A 10,823-nucleotide genomic window follows, 5' to 3' on the forward strand; every position below is an offset into this window, starting at 1 on the left:
GCTGGACACTTGATATGAACCCAATCCGAAATTATGTAATACTATTCAATAAGTTATATATGATGCGTATATGGTTGAAACATCAAAAAGTAATGTTTGAAACATTTCTCTCTATATATTTTTAACAGCAAACATTACATCACGTATTGCTGCGTATCTATCATAAATGCAAAACATATCAGGTCAAAATGCAATGGTCTAATCTGCTCTGCTCGTTGTTCAGTGGATCAAATCATAGTAAACAAGCTTTAAAACCCTTCTCCAATTCCTCTGCGTTCAAGTTCTTCCCAATGAACACAATCTTGTTTACTCTCGGTTCGTCCGGTCCCCATAACCGATCTGGTGATCCTTGGAATATGTCATGAACTCCCTGTTCATTTCCACAACATCAAAACGAACATAATTCATGACTCTCTTATCAACTCAGCAAACCATAATTTATTTTAATTCAGGCAATAGGATGATAGATGTGGTAGATGTCGATAAGAAGACAGACAGACAAATGAAAACATTTTTTTCTCACCTGAAACACGAACCTCTCATCCATACCCTGCACAGAAAGAAGACCTTTCATCCGATAAATGTCTTCGCTACGTTCCAACAACAATGTACCAAGCCATATGTTAGCCTGCAAGGCAATAGCGGAAGTAAATAAAACAGACGATGAAAGTTTTTAACTCTTTAACCTAAACAATTGCTTCCCATAATAATGAAACAAATTCCAAAGCACTACGGAGACGGGAGAAATCCCACTTTTAACTAAACAGAAGTTCATTGGTCTATAATTTAGGATCATTACGATCACATCTAGTGTCGGAGGTATATTATGCATTGATAAAACAAACCTTCTCGAGATCTAAGCTCCCTTCACAAACAATGCTGACAGAGGAAACTCCTGGGTCGTGAGTATGATCATTATCATGATGATGATGATAGTCTGCGTTCAAAAGTGCAAGATTTTAGCTTCAGTATAAGTAGAAGAGTATAGCTTCGACCTGTTGATATGATATCTGTAAAATTAACAAGCATGCATAACCATATCCAAATTCCCTTGCCTATGAAGAACCCAAAAAAGGAGAGCATAACTCAGTAGCATAAGCCTAGAAACAGATGACAAACTATGGGTGGGGATAGGATTCGAGAAGAGATCCCTTGCAAATGGAATTTGGTACGTTATACGGAATTCTGGATGATTTGTGTAGCTGAGAAAGCTAAAATAATAGATTTTGTGACCTCTAGTTCCCACGAGATAAAGCCTGGCACTATTGGTAACCGAAAGCATGAAAGAAGACTTCAAAATCAAAATCATTATAGAAATGAGCAAGTGCAACATATTGATGATACGCTTATCTCATTCATTCATGAATTTAAAACTTGCCAATTTCTTAAAATCTAAAGTTCAGATTTGGATACACAAAAGTATCAATATGACATAGCTCAACTGCCAAATCCAAATCAAGCCAGAATTTCACAAGTTCAGGATTCAGATGAACAGATTGGAATTTGGAAGAGATGAATATGCATATCTGCAGTTTGATGATGATATGGCCACCCTTCATGGAAACCTTGTACCTAGTTGATAGTGCGACAAATTAGGTGGCAACAGAAGTAGCAACTAGCCAGAGGATTCTTTATAGTTGATTCTGCTTTTAGCAATTTGACTACTCAGCAATGGATTAAACTTATTCCTGAACCTAGCCTTTTCCACCAAATAAATCAATTTGGTGACAACCACATATTTAATCATTAAGTCAAAAGGTGAAACAGCAATTCCCAAAATTTCATGAAAAATTAAGATCACACATTAGACATTATGCACAAGTCACTACCTGATTTATTAGCGCAATTAAAGGACAAAGCAAGGCTTCTATCTATATGCAAAAGTGAAATCAATTCAAAAAAGAAATGATGTAAACAATAAAGCATGCTCTATCTATATGCAAAAGTGAAATCAATTCAAAAAAGAAATGATGTAAACAATAAAGCATGCTGCAGATCATAAGAACGAAGCAACCCACATTATTAGAAAACAAAATTAAACCAAATACCACTTTCGAGAACAGTTAAACATATACTATTGCTTATAAAAACAGCAATAAAAATAATGAAAACCTTAAAGCATAAGCAAAATGACAATTTGGTATCATAATAACAAGTAAAGTTACCATGTTTATGGTCATGTTCATGATGATGATGATGGTCATGATCATGATGGTGATGGTGAGCATGATCTTCTTTTGCACCTTCATCACTGACAGAACTCTCAATCCTGAAAAGATTTTAAGCACAAAAGTAAGTCGAGAACCAAAATTTAGGGGGTGATAAACAGCCAATAATTCAAAGGAAATTGATAATCATCAATAGTAAAAAGTTATACAAAATGCCGATGACACGGATGAAGCTACATATAGCCCACTAGAAATATACACATGAACAATCCAATAGATCCAGGGAAGATTCAGTCTATAAATTCTAATAGTGTTGGAAAAAAGCACAAATAGTTCTCAGTCGTGACAGGTTTTTTATGGGCAAGGGCATAAACTGCATAGAGGCACCAAGAGGTAGCCAATCTGATCACTAGACAAATGTTACAGGACAGCCTATAAAAGCAATAGCCTGAACCAAATATAAGAAATGTAAACCCATGTATCAAAGAGATTTGACATAGGTAAGAGTACTCAGCGTCAAATACTTTTCTTTCCTTTTCTCTATGCATAATAACTAATGATAGTGAGAGGGATATGGACCCATCACTCTTGTACGCATAATGATGATAATACCTATAAAGAGTTTCAGAAAATATGACTCGACCAAAAAAGACGATTCTATCAGCAATTCTATATAACTAAATAGTGTGGTTGAAGTTCAAAAGTTGATCAGCCACTACAGAGGCAAACTTAGGCACTATAATAGAAACCTGAAACCTGAGGTCACTTAATACATTCTAGTTTCTTTGTTCATATGATGCCTTTACACCTTTGTCCTCAATCCCTATTCTAAGCCCTCCTTTTTTTTAAGAAGGAAGACATCGAATTTCAAAAGTTTAAGCCTAAATCATGTTATATTTCTTCCTTATCCCTCTTGAGAAAACCAAGGCAAGTATCAACATAAATCCATCCTGACATGAAAAACAATTGCAAAGGTTCCACTACAGGGGGGAACGCATTCAATGTCCATCCATTAATTGCAAAGTTCAAGAAGCTGAAATGCCAAACAGATGAAAGCAGCATATGCTATTCTGTAAAAGAGGTCAGCAGTTGGTGGCAATAATTCCTCTGCTAATCAGGAAAATAGGAAGATGGAGAAGTACACACTAAATTCACTTTACTTCACTGAAGTAGAAATGTAAAATACAGAAAATAGTCGGCAAATAACCTTCCGACTACCCTATTTCTACATTTTTCAGATGCCTAACCAAATAATTAGTTCCTATAGGCAGCTGTCTGACATCCTTTCTGAATCAGTTACATGAAAGTCCTAATCTTCCTCGGATCCAGAGAATAAATTTCAACATAAGGGTCAACAACAACCCATTCTGAATCACAATTTTTTTTGTTTAAAAAATAAGAGAAAAAACCCAGAAACCTTTTATCTGATCACAACTGGAACAAACAAGAGATCAGTGAGAGACAATTTAGAGTATTCTTCAACAGGGAAACACATAGTTAAGACATAGGGTTCACAGATAGTACATCATACAGAGGGAAGCTTGTCAAACTATTTCCCAATAAAGGAAGGACAAAGAGGAAGTAATAAAGAAAATTTCCGAATGTCTCAACCAGCCGTTCTCCCTTTCCCTTTTTCAAAATGGTTTTAGCATTTTAGCATCCACAATGTAATGTAATACTAAAATGGTTTTGAAAAGGTAGTATTCAATGAAATATATCTCAAAATGGAAAAGAAGCTCAGATGGCAGTTCTAAGGCCAAATCAAAGAGTGGAGGTGATATGGTTTAAGGGGGAAACAGCAGTAAATCAATAGAATTAGGTCCGAACAAACAAGTAAAAGAAGATGGAACTTTAGAAAACTTAGGGTTATAAAAACTTCTAGTTTCTTTCCATTAATTCAAGAAAATTATAATAGTTATGTTGTGGCTGTAAATCTTTTACAGCTTATGTATACTAGGGATACTAATAATGTTATAATCCTATCCCTAGATTTAAACCCTAAAGATAAGTAGATAACTAATAGCCCTAGCGCTAGATCGAAACCCTAAGATATCTTATGATCTTAGTTATCCATAATGTCTCATAATTAATAAATATTAATGAAGTACAAAAATGATATAAAATAATTAAAGCTCCTACGTCAGGAGCAACACTTTGCGCTTGACAAAAATAGAACATGAGTACAATAAAATGGAAAAACAACAATCCTTTATTATTTACTATAATCTTTGTACCGACAGTGGAGCTACTAAATAAGAGCAGAAAACAACCTCTCCAAATCAAAGCCTCCTATCCCAAGAACATACTCCAAGTCAACTTTTCCAAACTCTGTGCGCTTGAGATGAGCCATACCATTAATGTTCTGCAAGCAGACAATGCCATCTTCAATTAGAACAGTGCACAATAAATAACACATCACATCCTAACTACTAAGTTGCAATAAAATCATTTAATAGAAATAGGCAGAAAACGCACCCTTATCCGCTTAACCAAGGACACTATTTCTGGCTCACCAACAAGATCGGTCTATCAAAAGAACAGATAATCATATCAGCTAGCCATTAGAAAACCAAATTCAATATAACACCATCCTCTTAGAGTTCTACGAGAAAAATATGGTTGAGGTGGCTCTCAAGAACCAAAGAATCAGAGTAGGAGAATCCCTGCAGAAAATAATTAAGTCGTCTGCAAATTGTAAGTGGGTCAAAAAGAAAAGATTATTCTCCCTACCAATACTAAACCCTTCAAACAATCCTCTGTCAGCAGCCTTAACCAACATAAGGTTCAGCAGTTCCCCAACTATATTAAATAACAGAGGAGACAAACTGCAGCCTTGTCTTAACCCTTTGCCCATCATAAATTCCTCAATGGGAGAACCATTAACAAGAACCGAAATAGAAGCAGAAGATATACAAAGTTTAATCCATGAAATCCACTTATCACCAAAGTCCATAACTTTCAAAAGCCTCAATAAGATCGGCCATTCCACCGAATCGTAAGCACGCCAAAATCGACCTTAAAAACAACGCCTTTCCTCCCCTTTTTTCTCCAAAAATCAATAGCTTCATTGGCTAAGAAAGCACATTCATGAAGCTGCCTACCCGGGATAAAGGCAAACTGTGTAGGGCTTATAATATCTTTAATAACAGACACAAGCCTTCTAGAAAGAACTTTGGAAATAATTTTATACAGACTGCCAACTAGGCTAATTGGTCTGTAGTCTTCAATGCCTTCCGGATTTCTGATCTTTGGAATCAAAGTTATAAAAGCATGGTTTACCCCATGCTCCCAATTCCTTCCATTGTAGAAATCTTCAACAAACTTCATAATAAAAACCTTCAGGCTTGGCCAGAATTTCTTAAAGAACCCCATCGTGAAACCATCAGGACTCGGCACTTTGGAGCTGTCCGACTGAGAAATTGCCTCCCACACTTCTTGCTCAGAGAAATTCCTTTCAAGAACCGTCACCTGATCGTGATTCAGTTTAGCAAAGTTGAGATCCATAACCTTCACCTCTAGAGTTAAATTCGAGTTATAGACAGCCTTGAAATAGTCAAAAATAGAATGGGCTTCGGTGGTAGGCTATGGTGCGAGTGCTCTACCTATGACTTATCTTGGTCTACCGATTGGTACTTCCAAGAAATCTGATATGCTGTGGGAACCGGTGATCCAGAATTTTTCTTCAAAATTAACAGGTTGGAAAGCTTCAACACTTTTGTTGGCTGGGAGATTGGTGCTAGTGAAGACGGTGTTGTCATCCTTGCCGATTTTCTTCATGTCCAGTTTTAAAATTCCTCCTAAGGTAAATCATAAGCTGAATTCTATAATGGCTAGATTCCTTTGGGGGGAAGGTCCAGAACGAAATCGGATTCATTGGGTTAATTGGAATTTGGTGTGTCAACCGATTGACGAGGGGGGCTTGGGTGTTTTGGACCTGAGTTTGATCAATTGAGTGCTACTTGGGAAGTGGGTTTGGAAGTTTGCTAACGAGAAGGATTCTCTATAGAAGAATATGCTTTGTTGCATTCACAATAGCAGCAACTTATCTTTATCTTTAAGTACGACAGTTTCTCCCCAAGACTCTTGGGTTTGTAGAGGAATTAGGAATAACTATAAGAAGAAGGATGAAATTGGAGAATGCTTGAGGTCAAATTCGAAGATGCAAGTAGGGAATGGTAGATCTATTGCATTTTGGAATGATGTTTGGGTTAATAACTCAACTCTTAGAGACCAATTCCCAAGGATTTTTGCTCTATCTATCAATAAAGGGGGGAAAGTTGCTGAATTTGGTTGCCTAGAAAACCGTGGATGGGTTTGGAATATCCAATTAAGGAGGAATTTATGTGACTGGGAATTAGATCAGTGGATTTCCTTGATGTCTTTGCTGGATAACATTGGTTTGATGGATTCAGTTAATGATTTTTTGGCTTGGTCTGGGAATGGTGATGGACTGTTCTCGGCTAAATCCTGTAGATTGACTATTTCGGGCAGTTCTAGAGGGAATTTCCAATGGAGCAAATGGGTGTGGTTTGGTTTGGCTCCCCCCAAGGTTCAAACCTTTTTGTGGCAGTTATCTCATCATATAGTGGTTGTTAGAGTAGAGCTGAAAAAGCGAGGGGTACCATTGGAAAATGTTTTCTGTCCTTTATGTCTTAAGGATGAAGAAACAATTCAACATCTTTTTATTGTGTGTCCGGTTGTAGGGGAGCTGTGGAATAGGTTCTTATGTTTATGGGATGTAGTAACAGTTCTGCCTAAAGATCCTCAGTCTCTACTTTGCTCTTGGTCTCTTCTTATGGCATCGTCTTCTATTTGGAAGTTTATCCCCAGTGTTGTTTTGTGGTCTACTTGAAAAGCTAGGAATTCGGTGGTGTTCGAAAATGGTAAACTTGACATGGCTTTACTGTTTTTCATCTCCAGATTCAGACTGGCGAATTGGTTTTTAGCAAAATATCCTAAGGCAAATATCCAGGTTGATATATTGGCAGGGGATCCAAGGCTTGCTGATAGTATTGTAATCTGCCCTCCAAAGATGAAGAAGGATACATGTTGGTATCCTCCTCCACCTGAATTCTTTAAGTTCAATGTGGATGGGGCGGTAAGGTCTGATGGTTTACAAGGAGGAATAGGGGGAATTTTGAAAGACTCGAACGACTCTAAGCTTATCTCTTTCTCTACTGCTGTGGGTCTAGGTCCGCCCATGTTTGCTGAGTTGAAAGCAATCAAAGAGGGAATTGATGTTTTTCTTTCATCTCAATGGGCGGGGAAAGGAAGATTAGTGTTAGAAAGTGATTGTTCAACTGTAGTGGATTGGATTTTGAGGCCTGTTTGGGTCCCCTCTTTTTTCAGGTCATTGGTTGGGGACATTGGTGCCTTAGTTACTGCTAAGGACATTATGGTTAGATGGATCTCTAGGAGCTGTAATTGTGATGCGGATAAGTTAGCTAAGGAGGGGATAGGTTGAACGCTTATAGTTTCATCGTTGTTATGTTTTGTTCTGTTAGGAGTTTTTAGTGTAAAGTGTATCTTATGTAATTATGGGTATCAATAAAATTGAGGTACTCTTTTCCTCCTTCAGTTTGTTGCCTCTTCTTAAGAGGCAACGATGACGAAGGTTTTTAACGAGACCTCCTATTCCTATAAAAAAAAGAACCAAAGAATCAGACAAATGAATAAAGCTGTCTTTCAAAATGTTGTAGAAATTCAACATGGTTTCAAGGAAATAAGACATATGGCAGGCTGTGGACAAAATATTAGGCAATGGTTTTGGGTCAAAATTCAAGAGAATTAAATAAGTTCAATCATGTTTTGTTTTGATCTAGAGTCTAGACTAATGGGTAACCGAGTGCATTTCACATAAAAAAATATGGCCATCATAAGTACCTTGTTTACAATTATGCGATCAGCATAAGCAATTTGCTCAACAGCCTCATTGACCACTCCCTTTGGTTTGACCTCATCCAGATGAAAGCCCACATGTTTGGCATCAACTAAAGTTACAACACCATCTAACTTGACATCGTTGAAAACCTGATCTTCCGCATAAAATGTCTGAATGATTGGTGCAGGATTTGCCAATCCTGATAGGTGAATATGAAATGTAAAAGAGGAAAACATAATAACTCCTCATGCTGAAACTAAGGGAAAATCTCAGATATACACCAATTTCAATAACACAAAAAATATAAATAAAGAACAACGATTCTCTTTTTTTTAAAATTCATAGGTCCTTTGAAGAAAATTCCAACCTGTAGTCTCTATTACAATATGGTCAAATTTCCCTTTCTTCTTATTGACTAGCTCTGCAATCATCCTCACAAGATCGCCCCTTACAGTACAGCATAGACAGCCATTGTTAAGCATGACTATGTCCTCAGCCCCGACAGATTTAGCGGCGACAAGAGAGCCATCGATATCTACTTCGCCAAACTGAAATGTTCAATTTGAAAAGATGAAGAGTTAATAACAACAAATTACGCATTAATATCTCACCCATTCTAACTCTTTCCCAAAAGACTGACTATTGTGAACCATTTATGCAGCAGAATCAAACTCAATACCTCATTCTCTATCACTGCAATACGCTTCCCATGATCTGCAGTCAAGATGTGATTGAGTAATGTTGTCTGTTCCACAACAAAAAAGTTAAAACAGATAAATACGACCAACCAACTTTTAAATCAATAACTTTAAAAGAGAAAAGCTGAGTTCCTATCATCATTGCTGACCGGCAATATAACAATTTTTAGTCAATAAATTGGAATGTTAAACGAATAAAAAAGAGAGTGAGTCTTCATATGTTAATATAGCACCTATGGCAAGAATGTTCAGAATTTCAAAATTGGGAAGAGTTAATAAATATTCGATAAGCCGCAATTGAAAAACCTGGCAATTATTTCATATCTATATATTCAGTCAAGGTAAATATCGTTTTCCCTTCATTTTACAGATATTACCACTAATCCCAGAGCAATAATGCAGTAAATTCGTAAAACAAAACCTACGACCCATAACATTAACAGAATCGGGGCAAACCCAGTAAAAATATTTTGAACTTTAACGACCATTTTGACCTTTGGTAAAGCAATTATTACCTTGCCAGAACCCAAAAAGCCGGTGATTATGGTGGCAGGAATACGATTATCAGGCGGAATTTTTGTAGAAATGTCGGAATCCTCGCTTTTTGGAGTAGTAGTGGCGGTGGCTAATACATAGAACCGGCGGCAGCGATTAACTTTGGAGGTGGATAAAACGGTGCGAGGAAAAGAAGACAACGTATGGGAAGAAAGGGAGCGGGTATGGATGGTGGAGGGTTTGAAGAAGAGAGGAATAACCCCGGAGAGAGGTGGGGTTGGAGGGCGGCGGCGGCCGCCGCAACGGGTGGTGAAGTTGATGAAAGTTGTTGCGATATCCATTGACAGCGTCGCCATTTATTTGTTTGGATGGTTTTAGGAAGGGAAAGAGAGGGAAATGGCAGAGCAAGAACGAAGCTTGGCTTATCTTCGGTTTTATCTGGAGTGTATGGTCAATGGCTGGTGGGGTTTACAAAATTGAATCAGGTGTTAGGCGATGGGTACCGCCTATAATTAGAGGTTGTTTGTGCTTTAGATTTAAGGGTCGTATGGCAGGGTAATAGGATGACTCGAGTTAACCGGTGTATTTTATAACAAACGCTTCTTTGTGGGTGATGTAAATCAAACATTGAGGGAACTTGTTGGTCAAATTATGGACTAGCAATTTATGGGGGTGTGTCAAGAGATGTGTATGGTCAATGGCTTGTGGGGTTTACAAAAGTTGTAGGAGATTGTTCGACTCTTGATGTGGAATTGTGGGGTGTATTTGAGGGATTTTCGATGGTTTGGGCTCGAGATTTTAAGGATTTGATTGTTGAAACCGATAGTAAAAATGCATTCAACTTTCTTGTTCAATGAGTGGATATGGAGGTTTGCTCGACAGTGATTCCTTATAGTGTTGATTTACTTCGTTAGAGTGGAAATTACTCTTTCAATGCGTGCAGCAAGAGGAAAACTAGGTTGTGGATTATTTGGCTAAGGTCGCGTGGGGTCTTCCCTTTGAACTCCAGGTTTTCCAACGTCCATTAGTTGAGACAGAGCCTTTGCTGCTTGAGGAGAGATCCATCTGCTTGGAGGAGTCCCTTGTTGTAACACCCTAATCCCACATATTCGAATGTAATGCAAAATCATCAAAGTGACTGTAATCACCATTTTTGCCTTGACAGTAGCCATCTCCACGTTGCAGCTCCAGCATATTCCAGCAAGCCCAGAACAGTTGTCCCTCCACCACAACAGTGTTCCAGTAGCTTCCAACACCAGAACAGCTGTCCCTCCACGTTTCAGCAACTTTCACGTCGTCGGTAGCTCCCACGGCCTCCCTTGCTCCACGTCCTGAATCAACCAATCATCACAAAAAATAACATAATGTAAATCTTTATTTTTTACATGTAAATTGTGGCTATAAAAACCCCATAACAGTATGTAAAGAGGGACGGAGGAATTAAGAACAATACAAAGAAAATCAGAAACAAAAATAAAACAAAGGTTTTTTTACATTTGATCTTATTTTTCAGTTTGGTATTTCATATTTATTTTTTTCGAAATAAAAAATCAGTAATAAAAAAATAGAAATATAAGGAAC

At 37.5% G+C, this 10,823-nt stretch overlaps 1 protein-coding gene across 3 annotated transcripts; it reads right to left on the reverse strand.

Annotated features, from left to right (window-relative positions):
- Positions 1 to 218: 218 nt before the first annotated feature.
- LOC120203999 (P-loop guanosine triphosphatase YjiA-like) lies at positions 219 to 9,698 on the reverse strand. 3 transcript variants are annotated; one of them, XM_039204123.1, is made up of 10 exons: positions 9,263 to 9,698; positions 8,729 to 8,794; positions 8,417 to 8,597; positions 8,052 to 8,248; positions 4,644 to 4,694; positions 4,439 to 4,530; positions 2,193 to 2,269; positions 846 to 937; positions 524 to 628; positions 219 to 370 (listed from the first exon to the last, which is right to left on the reverse strand). In XM_039204123.1, exons 1-10 carry the CDS (start codon positions 9,596 to 9,598, stop codon positions 233 to 235), a joined length of 1,335 nt encoding a protein of 444 aa, XP_039060054.1. In that variant the 5' UTR covers positions 9,599 to 9,698; the 3' UTR covers positions 219 to 232. The 3 variants fall into 3 exon arrangements, with proteins under 3 accessions (XP_039060054.1, XP_039060048.1, XP_039060046.1); XM_039204117.1 differs by having other exon boundaries at positions 846 to 931; positions 2,166 to 2,269; positions 9,263 to 9,697; XM_039204115.1 differs by having other exon boundaries at positions 2,166 to 2,269; positions 9,263 to 9,697.
- Between the last annotated feature and the right edge of the window lie 1,125 nt (positions 9,699 to 10,823).

The sequence above is a fragment of the Hibiscus syriacus genome, unplaced genomic scaffold, assembly GCF_006381635.1.
Source record: "Hibiscus syriacus cultivar Baekdansim isolate YM2019G1 unplaced genomic scaffold, ASM638163v2 tig00000340_pilon, whole genome shotgun sequence".
NCBI lineage: Eukaryota > Viridiplantae > Streptophyta > Magnoliopsida > Malvales > Malvaceae > Hibiscus > Hibiscus syriacus.

Coding starts and splice junctions, on each gene's coding strand:
- LOC120203999 (XM_039204115.1), bottom strand. CDS start 9,598: ATGGCGACGCTGTCAATGGATATCGCAACAACTTTCATCAACTTCACC. Junction 8,249..8,416: donor TATTGTAATAGAGACTACAG/GTTGGAATTTTC, acceptor TTCACCTATCAG/GATTGGCAAATCCTGCACCA. Junction 2,270..4,438: donor GGAGGCTTTGATTTGGAGAG/GTTGTTTTCTGC, acceptor AAATCTTTTCAG/GATTGAGAGTTCTGTCAGTG.